The sequence below is a fragment of the Erythrolamprus reginae genome, chromosome 5 (genome assembly GCF_031021105.1).
Source record: "Erythrolamprus reginae isolate rEryReg1 chromosome 5, rEryReg1.hap1, whole genome shotgun sequence".
Classification (NCBI taxonomy): domain Eukaryota; kingdom Metazoa; phylum Chordata; class Lepidosauria; order Squamata; family Dipsadidae; genus Erythrolamprus; species Erythrolamprus reginae.
In genome coordinates this window covers 76,652,653-76,673,845 of record NC_091954.1, presented here as the reverse complement: position 1 = coordinate 76,673,845, position 21,193 = coordinate 76,652,653, and the positions used below count along the sequence as shown (strand labels likewise).

The 21,193-nt window shown below is 39.7% G+C and overlaps 2 protein-coding genes across 6 annotated transcripts in view; one reads left to right on the top strand and one right to left on the bottom strand.

The window, feature by feature from the left end:
- The window catches only part of ANO7 (anoctamin 7), a 54,493-nt gene extending 41,963 nt beyond the window's left edge, over window positions 1-12,530 (top strand). For 2 of the 3 annotated variants that reach the window (XM_070753227.1, XM_070753228.1), the window contains 6 exons: window positions 1,897-2,036; window positions 3,545-3,750; window positions 5,782-5,924; window positions 7,681-7,771; window positions 9,162-9,281; window positions 11,680-12,530. In XM_070753227.1, coding sequence (XP_070609328.1) covers window positions 1,897-2,036; window positions 3,545-3,750; window positions 5,782-5,924; window positions 7,681-7,771; window positions 9,162-9,281; window positions 11,680-11,739 — 760 coding nt within the window. In that variant the 3' untranslated portion in view covers window positions 11,740-12,530. Of the gene's footprint in view, window positions 1-1,896; window positions 2,037-3,544; window positions 3,751-5,781; window positions 5,950-7,680; window positions 7,772-9,161; window positions 9,282-11,679 lie in introns of all 3 variants that reach the window. The other variant, XR_011559217.1, reaches the window with a different exon arrangement.
- Window positions 12,531-21,193, bottom strand: part of HDLBP (high density lipoprotein binding protein) — a 74,182-nt gene continuing 65,519 nt past the window's right edge. For all 3 annotated transcript variants that reach the window (XM_070753224.1, XM_070753225.1, XM_070753226.1), the window contains exons 24-28: window positions 18,104-18,247; window positions 17,721-17,906; window positions 16,568-16,684; window positions 15,315-15,443; window positions 12,531-14,707 (exon numbers count right to left, since the gene is read on the bottom strand). In XM_070753224.1, coding sequence (XP_070609325.1) covers window positions 14,621-14,707; window positions 15,315-15,443; window positions 16,568-16,684; window positions 17,721-17,906; window positions 18,104-18,247 — 663 coding nt within the window. In that variant the 3' untranslated portion in view covers window positions 12,531-14,620. The remainder of the gene's footprint in view (window positions 14,708-15,314; window positions 15,444-16,567; window positions 16,685-17,720; window positions 17,907-18,103; window positions 18,248-21,193) is intronic.

The window sequence follows — 21,193 nt, the reverse complement described above, 5'->3', positions numbered from 1 at the left end:
GAGCCCAAAGAGGTGACTCAGATTGCCTCTCAGAGCTATCTGATAGAGATTAGAGATAGATTGTATTTATTAAATGTGTTGTTCACCGGTGTTCCAAGGTCTTTTTTTCTCTCATGGCTCTCCAAGTACAATTCATTGCTTTATTGAAAATGTTGAGACCCAGCAATAAAAATTATCATCTGCTTTGAGTACCAACTACTGTATTTTTCAGTGTATAAGATGCACCTTTTTACGTCAAAAAGGTACTTAAAAATTGGGTGTGTCTTATATACAGAATGCTGCTGAGGCCGCCTAGAAGCCCTCAGCGGGAGGCCGGCAACTAAGCCCAGGGATGAGTGGGATGCTGGGGCGTAGCACCAGCAGCAAAGCGTCACTTTCCAGGTGGTTGCCCAGGCCCTCTGGCTGGAAGGGACAGGGCGGGCACGCCACCCAAGTTAGGCAGTCCCGGCAGAGGCAGAGGTGACAACTGCTGAGCCTGCTCTGGCAGCTTTCCTTTGAGGAGGAGCAGCAGCGCCGGTAATGTCACGTCCATGCCCCAAGCCTCTGCCCCTGCCGAATAGTGAGGCTGAAGTGGTCCGTGAACAGGCCCTGAAGAGGCAGAGCTGTCATCCGCACTGGCGTCATGCTGTTGGTGGCGGCCTCGGCTCGGGTCAGTGGCTGTGGCAGGGGCCGGGCAAGGGTCGCCTCTCCCTGGCTGAGGCAATAATCTGTAAGATAAATTGGGATGAGAAAGAATGATTATGATTCAATTCTCAGAGGACTCCAAGATAAAAAAGACCATCTTATGGCTAAATAATGAGGCACAAATAAAAATATACCTTATCTAGATGCATCCAGATTAGAGGTGAAATTCAAACTTTCCCCCCTACCGGTTCTGTGGGCATAGTTTGGTGGGTGTGGCAGGGGAAGGATACTGGAAAACCTCCATTCCCATCTAACTCCAGAGGAAGGGTACTGCAAAGTCACCCTCCCACTCCTGGGGAAGGATATTGCAAGATCTCTATTCCCACCCCTCTCTGGGGCTAGTCAGAGGTGGTATTTCTCCAAACTACTCAAAATTTCCGCTACTGGTTCTCTAGAACCTGTCAGAATCTGCTGAATTTCAGCTCTTAGCCAGATATTATTTGATCATCTTGCTCTGCTTGAAAAAGATTATTCTAGATGTTCTGTCTGGGTCACTCCGGAAGCTATGACCAACCCAAAAAGATAAGCCAGACACACCGGTTGAATCCAAACACAGTTTTATAATGGTAAAGAGAAAAGAAGCCAACAGAAAATGTCCTTACAGATCAGGAAAACACTAGAACTCCAAATAGATACACGAAGGCAATTGTTCATACAGAAACACAGGATCCTTAATGCCAGATGAGGCTGTTGAGCTAACAGACACACACCTCCCACCAGTCTTCAAGGCTGCTGGGCCACGAGCCAGAAACAATAAACGCTGAGAGAAAATGCAGATAACACCAACTCCCCTTTGATAACACTCCACGCTGCCAGAATGGTTCTCATGCCTTATAAACTCTTCCCTGCTAATGAGGACCAAACCCAAACCCCTGGTGTTCCTCATTCAATGCTGATAATATCTACGCAGTTGCTTTCTCCTTTGAGCTATGCGTCTCTGCCGCATACTAATGATAGCTTGTGCGTCGTCATCCAGGGACTCCAGGAAATCACAGCTACTTGCTGGAGATAGCCCTTCCCCAGGGCTCCCAGGCCTTGCATCAGCGTCACTTTCGTGACTGCTGTCTGCACTGTCCGACTGCAAACAACTCTCCTCTCCGCTCTCAGCCTCCTCCAGCACGGAGCCAGCAGAGACGCAGCTGGTCTTTGATCTGGCTCAGGCTGAACCACAACACCTAGATATTCTATAACTACATTTTTTGTTCTCCACAGGAAGCTAAAAACATGGTGGCAAAGGCGAGATCTTTCTGAAAGAAATAAGACAGGCCAAGACAACTTCACAAAGCAACCCTGGGAGAGCGATTATAAACTGTTGCCTTATAATGGGCTTTTCGATGAATATCTGGAAATGGGTATGAGCCACCTGGGGAAATGGGAAACTTAAGAATAGTTTTCTGAAAATTTCTAGTACTGTGGCCTGATTATGGAAGGGGATGGATGTGTATATTCTTGGAGAGGTTGAAACATACAAGAATTAAAAGAACAGTGAGGAAAAAACTCCGAGTTTAAGGAGTAATTAGGGAGAGAAATATGAAAATATCTTTCTGAAGTCTCATGAATTCTCCTAATCTTTGTGCAGTAGGACTTGGAATTTATAACTTCAACAAATGGAAAGGTAGTGTGATAGACTGAAAAGCCCTATAGTTTCTCCAATATTTTCAAGCAATAAATATAAATGTTTGAGGCAGTGTATAGAATTTCTCTGAGCTGAATACTTCTGTATTATAGATCAGTTTAAAATATGTAAAATGAAATGTAAACATAGGGGAAGGTTTGGTAGGGAAGGTTTGCCTATTTGCCGATGACTCTAAAGTGTGCAATAGGGTTGGTATTCCTGGAGGGGTCTGTAATATGGTAAATGATTTAGCTTTACTAGATAAATGGTCAAACCAATGGAAACTGCAACTTTAATGTTTCCAAATGTAAAATAATGCACTTGGGAAAAAGGAATCCTCAATCTGAGTATTGCATTGGCAGTTCTGTGTTAGCAAAAACTTCAGAAGAGAAGGATTTAGGGGTAGTGATTTCTGACAGTCTCAAAATGGTGAGGGCAGTAGGAAAAGCAAGTAGGATGCTTGGCTGCATAGCTAGAGGTATAACAATCAGGAAGAGGGAGATTGTGATCCCCTTATATAGAGCGCTGGTGAGACCACATTTGGAATACTGTGTTCAGTTCTGGAGACCTGACCTACAAAAAGATATTGACAAAATTGAACGGGTCCAAAGACGGGCTACAAGAATGGTGGAAGGTCTTAACCATAAAACGTATCAGGAAAGACTTAATGAACTCAATCTGTATAGTCTGGAGGACAGAAGGAAAAGGGGGGACATGATCGAAACATTTAAATGTGTTAAAGGGTTAAATAAGGTCCAGGAGGGAAGTGTTTTTAATAGGAAAGTGAACATAAGAACAAGGGGACACAATCTGAAGCTAGTTGGGGGAAAGATCAAAGGCAACATGAGAAAATATTATTTTACTGAAAGAGTAGTAGATCCTTGGAACAAGCTTCCAGCAGACGTGGTTGGTAAATCCACAGTAACTGAATTTAAACATGCCTGGGATAAACATATATCCATTGTAAGATAAAATACAGGAAATAATATAAGGGCAGACTAGATGGACCATGAGGTCTTTTTCTGCCATCAGTTTTCTATGTTTCTATGTAAAACGTTTGTTTTATCCAAATTAAAGTGGATGCATTTTAGTGAAAAAATAACCATTGCTTCGTTACTTGGGGTTTCAGAAAGAGCATTTCAGTCCTGCTTTTGCTGAAATCTCATCTTGGTCTCCTGCAAATTATTTTTTGATAAGGTTTCTTTCCTCAAACTCTGGAAATTAAAATGTTTTATTCCTTTTCAGTTCTGCAATTTGGCTTCATTACTATCTTTGTTGCCGCCTGTCCCCTGGCCCCTCTTTTTGCTTTACTTAATAATTGGGTGGAAATTCGTTTGGATGCTCAGAAGTTTGTTTGTGAATATCGACGTCCAGTTGCAGAGCGGACCCAGGCCATTGGCATCTGGTTTCAGATCCTGGAGGTCATCACACACTTTGCAGTTATCAGTAATGTGAGTTATACTGATGTATACAGGAAGCAATCAACAGAAATTGTACAAGCATAGCAGCTACAGCCCTGAAATACTGTAGTTGGATTACACTGATGTTACAGAAGGATGTTTTGATTTATTTATTTATTTATTCATTTGTCCAATACACAAATACATAGGAAGAAAAATAGACATGTGATAATATAAAAGAGGGTGAAAGTGAACTTAGAGGAGAGGATATATGAAAGGAAGAGAATATATAAGATAGGTGAAAGAAAGGAAAGACAATTGGACAGGGGATGAAAGGCACACCAGTGCACTTATTTACGCCCCTTACTGGCCTCTTAGGAACCTGGAGAGGTCAATCGTGGAGAGTCTAAGGGAGAAGTGTTGGGGGTTAGGGGTTGACCCAATTGAGTCCGGTAATGAGTTCCACGCTTCGATAACTCAATTGTTGAAATCATATTTTTTACAGTCAAGTTTGGCGCGGTTCGTATTAAGTTTGAATCTGTTGCGTGCTCTTGTGTTATTGAGCTTGAAGCTGAAGTAGTCATTGACTGGTAGGACGTTGCAGCATATGATCTTGTGGGTAATACTCAAATTGTGTTTTAGGCGCCGTAGTTCTAGGCTTTCAAGGCCCAGGATTGTTAGTCTATTTTCATAGGATATTCTGTTTCGAGTGGAGGAGTGAAGGGCTCTTCTGGTGAAATATCTTTGGACATTTTCAAGGGTGTTGATGTCTGAGATGTGATATGGGTTCCAGACAGATGAGCAGTAGTCTAGGATGGGTCTGGCAAAAGTTTTGTAGGCTCTTGTGAGTAGAGTGAGATTGCCTGAGCAGAAGCTGTGTAGGATCTGAGTTGAGTTTACTTACAGAGCTGCAGTGGTGCAGTGGTTAGAGTGGCTACTTCTGCTAATCACCATTTGGCAGATTGAATCTCACCAGGCTTCCATCCTTCTAAGGTCGGTAAAATGAGGACCCAAATTGCTGGGGGCAATATGCTGACTCTAAACCACTTAGAGAGGGCTGTAAAGCACCATGAAGTGGTATAAAAGTCTTAGTGATATTTCTATTGTAGTTTCCCATTCCCAAAGTAGATAAGGATTTAAGATGAACTCAAAATGATTCAGTTCTTTGGTGACAGAACTGGTTTACAGAGTTATTTAAATACCAAGTGGTAAAGGAAAGATACTGTAAGTTACTAATAGAACATAACATTATGGAGTGGACTGGTTGATTGTTGGAAAAAGGTGGAATTGGGTTAGCACTTAGCAGATGTCCTGGTGAAAGGAGACTCTGAGAGACAGAAACACCCTGGAGAGAAGTGCTTCTTGGTGTCTCTCTCTACAGTCCCAAAATTCCTTTTGGATATCATGAATGGAAATTCTAGTACAGTAGTACCTCTAGATACGAGTTTAATTCGTTCCAGAACAGAGCTCGTATGTCGATCAACTCATATCTGGAACAAATGGCTTTAGACTTTGTTTTTCCCCGCGGAGATAATCCGAAGCAAGAATTCTTGCGCCACCTAGTGGAAGTTTGGCTCGTATCCCGAATTTGAGCTCGGGTCTGGAACAGAAATTTCGCTCCTGTCGTGGCTCGCAACTTAGAATACTCGCATGCGGAGCAGCTCGTATCTAGAGGTACTACTTTACTTGGTCCCAATACTGGAAGTGATCGCTAGGTTGGGAAAAGCTAGGTAAGAAGCAAAGAATGAGATGCTCAATGACCTGATTTAGAATGAGTCTGCGTTTAATTTATTTAATTTATTTATTTTGTCGAACAAGTATAGGATTGTAGTTTGTATAAGCATAACATAAGTAGAAAGTATTGACAAAAGAAGAAAATAGGACAGTAGGAGAGGGACAGTAAGCATTATGGTGTGCTTATCCATGCCCCATACAAACCTGTTAGAAAAGAGGAGAGGCCAACTGTTTTTCTATGATTGTTGCTGAAAGTACAATAAGTACCTATTGTGCTCCGAGTAAGAAGCAAGAGTTCTATGTGTCACTCACACAATTCTTTAAAAAATAAACATGTTCTCCCTTTAGGCCTTCCTGATTGCCTTCACTTCGGACTTTCTCCCTCGGCTCTATTACCAGTATACTCGGGCTAGCAATCTACAGGGCTACATTGACTTCACGCTGGCCTATGCCCCTAAATCTTTTGACTTGAAGAACAATATCACATGCAGGTGGGATCTCCTACTCTTGTAGCGGGTGAGGATAGCTGTTTAAAGATGATTAGTGAGTGAATCTATTGGAACTAAATTGCTTGTTGAAAATTCAGAATAATCTGTCTCATATAATACAGGGCCGGAATTTGAATAATTTTTATCCTGGCTTGCTACATATTGATTGAGATATTTGTGTGTAAAGTAGTCGTGCTTATAATCAATTACACGTAATCCTTGTCACGGTTTGAGAGATTAATGTCCGTTTGAACACTAACCCACCGCGGAGGTGATGGATGAGAGCCCATTCATTTATTTTCAAAGTAATATTTCTTTTATTATAAAAGTAGAAAAATAAACATGACCTGATGGACAAAACAACAAACACATCTTTACATGATGGAAGTTAGAATAGGAATGGAGATTTCAGTATGAAGAAGGAGGAGGTGATGTTAGACAAGGCAGGATATTACATCATAATAGGAGGATCTTAATAAAACACACACAGTTAACTATTTAATTACTGAATGTCTCTGGGGCTGTCAATATTCAGCATGACAATCCTCACAACAGCATATTACTTGGCAGCCATTAAAAATTACAACATATCTGCTTGTAAAAATTACAACATACTGTATCTCCCAAAAACTATTTATGACCCTGTTTTAAAGTTACAGCCACTGCAACACCTTCAGTCATGTGTCCTGTTCCCTACCCCACTCCATCATCCATTACATGCTTATCTTTTGAAGATCTCTGGATTTCATGTTGAAGAAGGAGAGCATGACAGTCATCATTGGACCACATGACCGCCTCCCCGAAACAACCACCATTTTCAGCATACCCACAATTTCTTGTGGTTTGCATTGAAATGGTGGCCACTTCCAGAAGACCACCATTTGGTCCAAGGACAAGTTCTGCTTCTTTGACACGGTCTGCTTAGTGCTGAGGAAAGCTCTAGTAGAACTCCAGAGATCCTCAAAAGAGTGTAGAGGGGGCTCAAGCTCTACGAGCCCTGCAGTGAGAGATATCTGCAGGGATCTGGTGTGTACAAGGGATGTGGGGACCCCAAGAGGAAGGAAGTGGATCGTAGGATGTAGAGGACTAGGGCAGGCAGACCTGTTCTACCTGTAACAGAAAACACTGTTTAATTAATAGAGGAGTAGACAGAACATACTGCACTAAATTTCATCTGGGCTACAGTGTTCCCTCGATTTTCGCGGGTTCGAACTTCGTGAATAGCCTATACCACGGTTTTTCAAAAAATATTAATTAAAAAATATTTCATGCTTTTTTTCTATACCACGGTTTTCCCGCCCGATGATGTCATACATCATCGCCAAACTAATATTTTTTGCAAATAAATAACAAAAAAATAATTATTGTTAATAAATAATTATGTTTATAAATATCAGGATCACTAAGTGTCTTATTCAATGGTGAGTACCAGTAATAATGGTGAGTAAATGGTTGTTAAGGGAATGGGAAATGGTAATTTAGGGGTTTAAAGTGTTAAGGGATTGCTTGTGATACTGTCCATAGCCAAAAATGGTGTATTTACTTCCGCATCTCTACTTCATGGAAATTCGATTTTCGCGGGCCGTCTCGGAACGCATTCCCCACAAAACTCGAGGGAACACTGTAGTTCAACTAAAGATAATTTGAGAACATAGAAAGTGGCAGAAAGAGACATCAGAAATTAATCTGGAAAACGTGCGATTGCTAAGATGATTGCTGCAGTTACTTTGCATGGATTTTGAAGCTCTTATCTCCACAGGTACCGAGCCTATAGAGAACAAAATGGCAGGCATTCACTATCTTATTGGAATCTACTGGCAATCCAACTTGGTTTCATCATTGTATTTGAGGTACATTGCATTTGACGAGACTATTTTCCACATACTTGTTTCTTAGAGACCTTAGATTGGCCATTGCAAAATTTAGTACATTGAAAAATCCTATTTGCAGTACTGTTTCTTCCTTGTTGGCACTAGTATGCCAAAAATAACTCCTACTGCATACTTTAGATTACTTGAAAGAAACCTATGCTGTTCTGAAACTAAAGAAATTATTTTGACATAAAATATTATTATTATTATTATTATTATTATTATTATTATTATTATTATTATTAAATTAAATTTGTATGCCGCCCCTCTCCGTAGACTCAGGGCGGCTCACAACAGTAATAGAAAAACAATGTACAATACAAATCTAATAATTAAAACTAAAAACCCATAATTTAAGAGAACATACACACAACATACCATACCTAAACAGTATAGGCCTGGGGAAGTTAGCTCAGTTCCCCCATGCCTGACAGCAGAGGTGGGTTTCAAGGAGCTTGCAAAATACCTCAAAATTATGGTATATTTTGCTATTGGAAAGGATGTAGCACTAAATTTATGTTCTATTAATAAAAGTACCATAGATTTTTCAATGCCAAAAATTCTGTAACATTTTGGAAGGAAAATTGGTAATTACAGAGGAAATGAACATCCATTGTGTCATGTATTCCCATTAAAATGAACCATCACCAAAAACTGCCAAACCAATAAGTAAACAGACCATCCAAAGCTTACAAGGAACTGTTTTCTAAGGAGATCTTTATCCATTTTCATATTCGCTGGCTTAATGTGGTGCTTCTCAATTATTTTCTGTTATGCTCCTCCCCTAACTCCCCTAAAGATTTCGTGCCCCCCTAACTCTTTGATCTGGGCCCTGATGGAATTTTAGTGTTAATATTTATTATTTTATTTATTATACGCTCCAAGCAAACTATTGGCTGGGGAAGTCTGCTCTACCTGGGAGTAAATTACACTGAACTCAGTGGAGTGTGTTTTTCATTAGGCAGGCATAGGGTACATGGTGCCAGGCCAGCCTAAGTTCATGGCTACCGCAGCACCCGTGAAGAGCACAAACCCATGCAGCTGCCCTACCCCGCCTGGCCGCATTCTCTTCCGGGCTCAGAGCAGCGTGCAACTGGGAAAACATTCCCCATCTGGGGGAGTTAATTGACAGGGACCATGCATGTTTTCCAGGGACACCCCCCTTGGCATCGTTCTGCGCCCCCCTCCCCTGAGGGCATGCCCCCACTATTTGAGGACTGGTTTAATGGAAAATCATAACATCTCTGCAGAATACCATCTCTAATTGGGGTCATCATAATTCTATACACGAGGTTTCCATTTTCTGCTCAGCTTGCTGTCCCTTCATACTAAATTCCTCCAACTTACTTTCTTTTACCTCTTTTCATAGCATGTAGTTTTCTTCATTGCACGTGTTATTGATATGATGGTACCTGACATCCCAGAAGCAGTGGCAATAAAAGTAAAGCGAGAACAGTATCTTGCTAAACAAGCTCTGGCTGAGAATAAGGTAAATCCTCGATTATTATGAAAATGAAGAGCTTTTCTTTGAAAACCAGGGCAAATTGCTTAAGATCATTGTACTTCTATTGGTAATTGATCTCTACACTGCATAGTCCAACTTCTTCCAGGTAAATGTAATTTTTGTATTAGATGAATACAAATATTTAGTAAAGTTGATCTTGAAATCAACTTTGTATGCAAAATTAATTATCTCTTGGGCTCTTCCCTCTCCATTTCCTTTGCTTAGGTTGAATCACCTAGAACACTTTAATAACTTTGTGTTAAAATGATTTATGTGAACTCTCACATTTCCATTGATGAAAACTTCCTACTATTTTAGTACAATATTTCTTTACCATATTTATTGTGCCATGGTTTATTTTTAATTAAAATTTAATAATTATATAGTAATGAAGAGACTTGGGTTTATATTTGTTATAATATCCATGCTATTACTCTTTAATTTATTTTATCATTTTCATGTCTTTTAAAGATTTGTAAAATTTATATGCTCCCCCAACTCCAATTGGACTCTGGGCTAGGTTGTTCCTAATGTTATATAGTTATATAGTTTGTTGCTTTTTTGTCTTACTTTATGCTGTTTGAAGGCTGAAATACATATTTACTAATAAAAATTAGGACTTCAGTTCCGTTCATGGTGGTCCATTTTTCCTGCCCTCCTCAATAAAATAACTTTGCAGTCTATGAGTATCATTTTCTTCTCTCCTAACAAAGGCCTTGATTATATTTTCATAGAAAATTGCCCCACAATAGGGATGGAAAGGACCTTTGAGGTCTTCTAGTCCAACCTATTGCCCAAGGCAGGAGTCCTTATATCACCCTAGACAAATGGTTGACCAATCCTTTCTTGAAAACCTCCAGCAATGGAACACCACAGCTCCAGAAGGCAAGCTGTTCCACTGTAATCATTCTCCCCATCTGAAAATTCCTCATTTCCAGGATATTAACTACTCAAGTACACTAACCATCAAATTGTTACTTTACCTTTATTCATTAGGGTAAACTCACTACTTATACATCTTTGTTGATCCAAAATATTTGCATATATTAAACCATGTAACAGCCAGCATTGTTTTTAGTGAGAGTTTTTTTTCTCACCAGCTTTCTCATTGCTTTTGGTGAGAGTTTTTTTGCATTTTTTAGAATGGCAGAAACATGTAGGGAATAATTTCGTCTGGTACCAGACCTCCTCCATGAGGGACATGGGCAGTCTACACAAAACAAAACAACCCTTTTAGGATACCTTATATTTTATGTTAACGCATATATATATATATTTTCATTTACTAAGAATTTCCTGTACAAAACTAAACCAAAGCATGCAGTCCTAGTGTCCCATCACTCATTTTCAGACCACGGCACTTAATGTCAAGTTAGTAATTTTTTGCTAGTTAATTTTTTTAAAGGTAATTTGAGTCACGTTTCCTACATTTTAAATTTCAGGGAGAATTAACCATAATTTGCTCTCAGTGAGACCTAACAAAAAAACCAAAACAAAACAGGTTACCATTTTAAAAAATGTCTGAAGATCAAGACTTCAACCCTGGCCTGTCGGCCCCTCCAAAAAAAACCCCTCTTCGTTATGAATACCTTTGTCTTCCAAAATTGTATTAGTATTTAGCCTAAAAAAATAATGGAGCAGTCACCACAAATTTGGTGATATTTAATTACCATAAATTAAATGTGGGAAAGGGAACACTTCTGCCCCGCAAATCCCAGCGACCGGTTAGGTCCCGCAGAGTTGGCCTTCTCCAGGTCTCGTCAACTAAACAATGTCGGCTGGCGGGACCCAGGGGAAGAGCCTTCTCTGTGGCAGCCCCGACCCTCTGGAACCAGCTACCCCCGGAGATTAGGATTGCCCCCAACCTCCTTGCCTTTCGTAAACTTCTTAAGATCCACCTCTGCCGTCAGGCATGGGGAAATTGAGACATCTTCCCCAGGCCTATATAATTCGTGTATGGTATGTTGTGTGTATGTATTTTAATTATGGGTTTTAAATATTAGATTTGTATTTTACATTGTGTTTACTATTGCTGTGAGCCGCCCAGAGTCTATGGAGAGGGGTGGCATACAAATTTAATAAATAAAATAAATAAACAAACAAACAAACACTATCTCTGCTGAAACTGCAAATTTTAAAGCATCTGCATATCTATCTTATACACAGTTACATTTATGTGCAACTGAATAATTTAAATGTAACAAACTAAATAAGCTGATATTGGATTCTGTCGGATATGCATATCACTGTATAAAATTGAACTTTAATAATAGACTTTGTGTGTTATTGCAATGGTGATATATATTTCTTTGGTAACCTCCCTCAGCCACATTTTCTTTGATGGAAAAATGCATTATACATTTCTTTTTTGTTTTTGGGATAGGCTCTCATTGAAGTGATAGATGTCAATCCAAGCCAGCCTGGGGAGAAGTTATCAAAATAAACATCTGAAGATCTGGAAGGATGTGGCCTAGACCAGATTATCAAGCTTCCACACAAGAGTAACCTTCATAGAAGAAGCTCTGTGTAAGCTGGCATAGCATAGACATGGAGCTGTTAATTATGTAACATATTGCAGGTGTAGAATGCGCCTCAAATTTTTAAAGCCTCGGTAGTTTCATCCATTGGAGAAAAACAGTAGAGAAAATTACAAGACATACTTCAGAATTTTCAATCTGTTTCTCTCCGACCACAGAGGTGACTTCTAAATATCGTGAAATTCAGCAGTTGACTACTACTAATTTACAATAATATAGGAATTTCTGGGTTTAGAGGCAGTACATTTTTCAAATAGAAGGAACCTGCAACAGTAGAACAGCTCATACTGGTTTGCTTTCTTTAGTAAAAGAAAATCAGATTAGTGGATATAGCAGCATGACTCTAGTCATATGCTGCAGATTACTACCGTACATGAAGTCAATTATGAAAAGGAAACTTGCTTTCAGCTGTCTAAGAGGGTTTTTTGCTTACAAAAGCAACACAGGGTTGTAATCATCTTCAATCCACACCTCTTTTAGGTGGACTATGTTTCAACAATATGCATGTACTGCGATCCTGCAATCTTCATCATGCTTAAATCAATACCCCTGCTGACAAAAATTGAATAAGCAGCTATGTACAAATCTGCTTATTACTCTTTGGAACAATATAGAGAAGCAAGGTTATATATTTTATTAACGGGACAATTGTAATATGGAATGAATTATTTTTTAAATAAAAAAAACCACACACAAAGCTGTTTCAGGTTTTATTTTTTAGAATTTATAAAATTCCAGTGTCATCCATACTCATGAGCCTTTATACACGTTTTGCATATAATCTCCAAATTCCAAAGTTAAGGCCAAGGGATCATTGCCATGGAAACGTAATATGGAAGACATTAAGAGGACATGGAGCACAACTCCACAGATCAACTGCTGCACACTACATGGGACAGAAGAGTGAAGTGTTTTTAACAATTTGAACAGACGGCAGCATTAGAGCCATGCTCGATGGCAGTTAAGCCCAAAACACATGTGCAAGTGATGTGTGACATTCAAACACCAGGTCCCACTGGCAAGGCATTAATACTTCTACCCTGTTTTAGACTCCTGCTCAGATAGTGATAGGGCTTCTCCTGTCCCAAGTGGAACCCTCCTAGAGAAACAAATTTCTCCTCCTTTCACTTAGGTTTATTTAAACTGAGAGGATTTTTTTCCCTTTCTAATTGGACTAAAAAGCTAGGTGCTTTATAAACCATCTCTCAGCATATATTCTAGGACACAAAGGACCTTGGGGAAAGATACAAATGGCTCAGAAAAGCTCTTCAGAAGAGAGCAGGAAAGACAGAGAGCAAAGTTGGCAACAGACCCAGCGCTGCCGCCAGCACCTTCAGCAGAAAAGAGAATTGTGGCTAGAAGAGCAGCTTTAAAATACAAGCAGCCTTGTATCAAGTTTATGGTAGCAGCTAGAGTGCAGCAACTACTGGTGTCGAGACAACAGGACAAACGTTGCCAACTACAGAAGGCTTTTGCTGAATATAGGTCTAATCTCTCCCCCCTGCCGCTGGCCATCAAAGAAAGACTTCATCTTTTAAGACTGAACTGTAATCAAATTCTTCAACTGAAGTGAAAGCCACTCCTCACTTGCCTCCCTCCAAGGCTTAATCTCTGTTGAAAGACCAAATTATGTGGCAACAGTTAAGATCATCTTTGCCAGCGGAGAAACTAACTGCCACATACATAGCTAAAGCCACACACATATATATTCCTCTTCTCACAGAGGAACAATAACCATGATATCAGGAAGCAAGAGGAGCTATCTGAAGAAGCAGGCCACTGTCATACTGGCTTGAGGTAGAAAGAAGGCAATAGTAAAAAGCAAAAGACACACCTTAACCCTGGTACTTAAATGCCATCACTATCAAGCTAGGGGGAAAAGGGCAATGCACTCTTAACACTGCACTAATCACCCAACATCCTTTGTGACATGCTAACAGGGCACTTTTGGTTGAACAAAGTTTTCTTAGATCCAATAATACTGTCAGTTTTCCGGCTCTGTTTAGCCATACTACAGTTGGGAAGGAAGGATAATGCAAAAAAGTGAAAGGGGAGTGGGGGGAGACTGATGGTGAGTTGCAATTCAGTATTCAACCCAGTGAAAGGATTTTTTTGTGCACTTAAGTGCTGCAATTAGCACGACAAGGACTGTGACCCTGTTAGTGCTTTTCTGATGTCTCAAACTCCAGGACAAATCATTGCTCTCTCAGATAAAACGCACTATCTTACCAATAGTGGAATTAGATGGACAATTGGGGTGGGGTGGGGGGAGGGAGAGGAAAGCTTGGCTGTGAAAAGGAAAAACTGATTGCACACTACAAAGGTAAGGCCTTGGAAAAACAGCAGGGAAGGGGAAGAGCAAATATTTTGGCTTTTAGAAAGTCAAGGAAATGTGTTTCCTGAGGTTGAGAGACAGGAAGTATATTCCTAGGTGCAGTAAAGGTGATCTCCCAATGGAGGTTTAGAGTGCTTTTTATATAATGTGCTCGGGAGACTTGGTTACAACATAATGACCCACATGATAGGCTGAAATTTGAAAGAAAAACTGTATGTATTTAGGTTGGAATTGATATGGAAAGTTTTGTTCCAGGTCAAGGGGAAGAAAAAATGTCAAACAGAAGCATAGCGAGGCCTGAGTATAAGAATAACAGAAGGAATAAGCACTCTAGTTTCATTAAGAGACCCCTCATTGACAATCTGCACTAGATCCAGCCAGTAGGGCAGAATTCAGGAAAAAAAATTTTTTTTTGTGGCAAATGGCTGGATACGATTGCTGTTTTCATGTTATTATCGCTTGGGACCCCATGGCAGAGTCTTGGGAGCCACCTGAGCTCCAAAACTTGGAAAATCTTCAGAACTGGTCATATCTGGGGCCTGCAGGGAAATAAAAAGGAAGGACAGAAGTGTTTGATTAATAACCAAGAGTAATTTCACTTTTCCAAAAATCAAACCAGTAGCTCTGAAAAGACATCAGTAATTCAGCTACTATATTACTGAACAGACAATGCAGATATTGCAAAGGTAATTCTCATTAATAAAAACTAAAATCAACAAATACAGTGTTCCCTTGATTTTTGCGGGTTCAAACTTCGTGAAACGTCTATACCACGGTTTTTCAAAAATATTAATTAAAAAATACTTCGCGGTTTTTTCCCCTTTACCACGTTGGTTCCAGAGGGCCGGGGCCGCCACAGAGAAGGCTCTTCCCCTGGGTCCCGCCAAGCGACATTGTTTAGTTGACAGGACCCGGAGAAGACCCACTCTGTGGGACCTAACTGGTTGCTGCCTGACTAGGAGGTTGGACTAGATTTCTAACTCTGTTATTCTGTTAAATTAACAACAGACATGGAGGAAGACAATTCTCTCTCACCATCTCACTTTGCCTTGGCTTTCATAGAAGCTGGAATCTAAATGAAAGACTCAAGTGAGTCGCAATGTTTTCTCTCGCCCAAGGAAAATTTACTACATAAACAACTCCTACCTTCTCGGTATTGCCTGCTGTCCATGGGGCATCTCTAACCACAAATCCCTTTGATGCAGCCTTAGCTTCTTCATGACCAGGTGGTTTCATGTAGACTTGCATTGCCTCATTATCTACCACATCAGCCAGCTGCAATACCGAACAAACAAGCATAGTTAGTTAGCAGAGTACAGTGGAACCCCGACATAAGAGCTGCTCTACTTAAGAGCAACTCGAGATAAGAGCTGGGAGGGGAGAGATATTTTTGTTCTACTTACAAGCCCAAATTCGAGATACAAGCGCCAAGGAGCTGTCTCCTGAAGCCAAACGCTAACTTCCGCGTTCGGCTTCAGGGGACAGCTGCGAAGCGGCGCGCGTGTTTTAAAAGGTTGCAGCCGGCCTGGGGGGCTCGGGGGGGTGCTTGCAGCTTTCTTTCTTGCTCTTTTTCTTTCTCTCTTTTACCTTCCCTTCCTCTATTTCTTCTTTTCTTTCTCCTTCCCACCTTCTTCCCTCCCTCCCTCCCTTCACTCATTCCTCTCTTACTCTCCCCTTTCATAAGTTTCCTTGCTTCCTTCCTCTGTTCCTGTCCCTTCCCCCTTTCTTTCTTTCTTTCTTTCTTTCTTTCTTTCTTTCTTTCTTTCTTTCTTGCTCTTTTTCTTTCTCTCTTTTACCTTCCCTTCCTCTATTTCTTCTTTTCTTTCTCCTTCCCACCTTCTTCCCTCCCTCCCTTCACTCATTCCTCTCTTACTCTCCCCTTTCATAAGTTTCCTTGCTTCCTTCCTCTGTTCCTGTCCCTTCCCTCTTTCCTTCCTTCCTTCCCACCCTCCGTCCATTCATTCACCCATTCCTCTCTTGATCGCTTAAAGCCGGTCCCTGGTGCAAAAAGGGTTGGGGACCTCTGTCCTACAGGATTGGGTGGCAGAGAAGTTGAACATATGTAAATTTAAAAGTTTAAGAAAGTTTACAAGTTAAGTGAAAGAAACTTCATTATTCATTTATATGTACATGTACATTTCTTCATTAAAAACATGTCTTTCTGCATAATTTAGACTAACTTTGTGAGTTTTTTGAGGGCTGGAACCAATTAAAATTATTTACATTAATTCCTATGGGGAAAAGTCGTTCGAGATAAGAGCTGCTCGACTTAAGAGCCCAGGTCCGGAACGAATTAAACTCGTATCTCGAGGTACCACTGTATATACACAAACACAAGAGCAATGCTGTAATTCTACTTTACAATATTTTGAATCCATGTAATTAAATCATATACATACATATTCCTCTTCCAGATTCAGAATATGATCAATGGCTTCCTCCACATTGTCAGGGAGTCCAGTCACAGTCACACAGTTGGGATCAGCTGCTCCACTTTGGGGAAAACGTATATCCACCTGGAGAGACAAAAATTATCTCAGATATGGTGGCCTCTCTTTCCAATTTCCCTTGAAGTTGTATACCCCAAAAGATTATGTGAATAATGCGGTTACAGAATGCAACCAAAGATATTTCACCAGAAGAGCCCTTCACTCCTCCACTCGAAACAGAATATCCTACGAAAATAGACTAACAATCCTGGGCCTAGAAAGCCTAGAATTACGGCGCCTAAAACACGATTTGAGTATTGCCCACAAGATCATATGCTGCAACGTCCTACCGGTCAATGACTACTTCAGCTTCAACCGCAACAACACAAGAGCACGCAACAGATTCAAACTTAATACGAACCGCTCCAAACTTGACTGTAAAAAATATGATTTCAACAATTGAGTTATCGAAGCATGGAACTCATTACCGGACTCAATTGTGTCAACCCCTAACCCCCAACATTTCTCCCTTAGACTCTCCACGATTGATCTCTCCAGGTTCCTAAGAGGCCAGTAAGGGGTGTACATAAGTGCACTGGTGTGCCTTTCGTCCCCTGTCCAATTGTCTTTCCTTTCTCTCACTTATCATATATATTCTTTCTTTCATATATCCTCTCCTCTAAGTTCACTTTTACCCTTATATATATATTACTACATGTCTATTTTTCTTCCTATATATTTGTGTATTGGACAAACAAACAAACAAATAAAATTATTTGGTTTCTCAAGGAAAGAACTATTCATACTTAAATCAACAAATAATGCCATATTTATAAAGAATCTACGTGCATCATTAGAACCATGTCTCCTGTGCTTTGAGTAGTATTCAGACCACATTCAGAGTTATTCTGGGAACTGAAAGTGGAAAGCATACAACATAGAAGTTCCTTACACACCACAAGAGTCTGTACTATATAATCTTGCTTTTCTTTATTCAATTAAATTGTTTTTGTTTGTACTGATTCTCATTCATCTGCTGAAACAAAACACCAAACAACTTAGCAATTGCGATTGATACATTGATTTCTTAGCCATTTACCAGATAGTACAATGTTTTAATCACCTTATATTCATCCATAATTTTGCGGATAGCTTTCCCACGTGCACCAATAATGCGGGCATGAACACGATGGTCTAGGGTGATGTCTTCAGATACCATCTGCTCCAGTTCACCAACAATCTTCATGATGGCATCTCGCGCAGATTCAGTATTTTTCTCGTAGCCTGTTATGATAATCTGATCCTGGGCCTATGGGAGGAAATGTTGATCATTAATATTAGACTCTTCAAGTTGGTAGCAAACAATACAAGCAAAATGTCTGAAAAGTCCTGCTGTGGAGTAAGCACTGGGAACAAACCAGGTAACGCAAATATATGCTAAACAAAACAAATCCACTCCAAAATTTTTGACAGGTTCCTATCCTTTCTTCCACACCCATTCTTCACCTGAGATTCATCATCCTTGTCTGGGAACTGTATAGTTACATCATGTTCTGTGCGGATTTGGGTGATCACTGCCCCTTTTCTGCCAATGATTTTAGGATGGTATCTGGGGTCCACAGCAACAGTTAACTTAAAGTTTCGCAAAGCCTAGAACAAATAAGAGATTTAGGTTTTAAATATTTTCTGCCTCTAATCAAATAATTTTACTACTCTGACAAATACAGTACAATGGATATTTAACAAGAGAACTATCAATATGTCTGTACCTATAATATGTCTGTACCTATATGAACATCCTTCCAAACTATAGAGGTTCTGTTTTTATAGTTACTCTTAATAGACTTTTATATTTATTTATTTAATTAATTAATTAATTAGATTTGTATGCTGCCCCTCTCTGAAGACTTGGGGAGGCTAACAACAATAAAAAAGACAATGTGAACAAATCTAATATTAAAAATAATCTTAAAAACCCCAATTTAAAGAACCAATCATACATACAATCATACCATGTATAAATTCTATAAGCCTAGGGGGAAGGGAAAATTTCAATTCCCCCATGCCTGACGACAGAGGTGGGTTTTAAGGAGCTTGCGAAAGGCAAGGAGGGTGGGGGCAACTCTGATATCTGGGGGGAGCTGGTCCCAGAGGGTCGGGGCCGCCACAGAGAAGGCTCTTCTCCTGAGTCCCGCCAAACGACATTGCTTAGTCAACGGGACCCGGAGAAGGCCAATTCTGTGGGACCTAACCGGTCGCTGGGATTCGTGCGGCAGAAGGCGGTCCCGGAGATATTCTGGTCCAATGCCATGAAGGGCTTTATAGGTCATAACCAATACTTTGAATTGTGACCGGAAATTGATCGGCAACCAATGCAGTGGGGATCATAAGAGCCTGGGCCTTTTCTATGATGGCTTCAATTTTCAGAGTACTACAGGAGAACTGCATGGTTGTGCTGTATTTATAATAGTTTAAGTTTAATTGGATTTGTATGCCGCCCCTCTCCAAGGACTCGGGGCGGCTCACAGCATATACAAAGAGACAGTAGTAAATCAATCCAATTAATATACATAAAAACAATCCTTTAAAAATTCTAATTTTAAAAAACTTCCATTAACATTCATTCAATAAATCATACTAAAAACATTTGTTGGTCAGGGGGAAGATCTAGTAACCCCAGGCCTGGCGACAAAGATGAGTTTTTAAACTGTTTCGAAAGGCAAGGAGGGTGGGGGCAGTATGAATCTCCGGGGGGAGCTGATTCCAGAGGGCTGGGGCACCCACAGAGAAGGATCTTCCCCTAGGTCCCACCAGCCGACATTGTTTGGTCGACGGGACCCTAGGGAGATCAACTCTGTGATCTTAAAGATCTGGCTGTACTAAACTTTAAAATGAATTGATAAAGGTATTCATTTTAAAATGATTTTGCCATTACTTTATTCAATTGAATATTAGTGTATATTATTTGATCTTGTAAACTCTCTGGTGGCATATATCAACAGTATATAATTTTATAAAGATTATCTTTACAATGATAAAACAACATAAATTTCAATCCTTTCAACCACATTTTCTATTATTCTATTTGTATATTATAACCCATATTTTAATTCAATTATATGTTCACCATTTGTATACAGTTATTTCAAACTCAGTCTTATTCATAACTTTAAATCTTTCTAATAACTATAGATAAGAAAAGCACTGATAATTATGTCTCTCTGCTACCAGATCTTATCTTGATTTCATTTTACATTTCTCTTGGTAAAATTCTAATCTCTCATAATAAATTAGCCATTTGTCTTTGTCTATTATTTTTCATCCTTCATATGCTATTAACCACAAAGACATTTTTAAAGACAACTTGTGTCTGGATCCATTTCATATTCTCAATACAGCATGTCTAATATGCTGTAATGATTTTTAAAATCCACATTGGCCTTGACTCTGTTGGGCCACAATTTCCATTCAGGTCATGTATGTCTAATTCCAAGAATCTTCTATTTTCTCAGAAATGTGTACTCTTTCATCCAAACCAAACAGCAAGTTGCAAAATACAATTTCAAATCAGGTAAACCTGCTAATGCAGTGTTTCCCAACCTTGGCAACTTGAAGATATTTGGACTTCAACTCCCAGAATTCCCCAGCCAGAAAATGCTGGCTGGGAAATTCTGGGAGTTGAAGTCCAAATATCTTCAAGTTGCCAAGGTTGGGAAACACTGTGCTAATGTACCAAATTCTTTTAATATGCCCATTAATGTTTCACTTCTTCTTAAAGGATTTTCCAAAAGCAACTCCAAATCAATCGCATAAGCCTTATAAAAAACCATACATTTTTTAAAAAAATATTTAATCCCACAATCCCATAACATTATTTCAAGAACCAAAATAAACAAGAGAGAAGACAGTAGGCATCTCTATCTTCTTCTGTACCTTACAAGGTTTTTTGTCGGATCTTCATTAGTAAATATTTGGGCTTTCTGTGAAGTATAAAATTGAACTTATCCGTTTTATAAACTTATCTCCAAAACTCCTATCTTCCAAAATCTTGAATAAAAAAACCAGCTCAAATTGCCTTAACCACACCAAAGACGGGCTACAAGAATGGTGGAAGGTCTTAAGCATAAAACGTATCAGGAAAGACTTAATGAACTCAATCTGTATAGTCTGGAGGACAGAAGGAAAAGGGGGGACATGATCGAAACATTTAAATATGTTAAAGGGTTAAATAAGGTCCAGGAGGGAAGTGTTTTTAATAGGAAAGTGAACACAAGAACAAGGGGACACAATCTGAAGTTAGTTGGGGGAAAGATCAAAAGCAACCTGAGGAAATATTATTTCACTGAAAGAGTAGTAGATCCTTGGAACAAACTTCCAGCAGACGTGGTTGGTAAATCCACAGTAACTGAATTTAAACATGCCTGGGATAAACATATATCCATTGTAAGATAAAATACAGGAAATAGTATAAAGGCAGACTAGATGGACCATGAGGTCTTTTTCTGCCGTCAGTCTTCTATGTTTCTAAACTGGCTTTATGTTACAGCAACTATTCCAAAATGGCTACTGCATTTCTAACACTGTCCTTTAATTGTC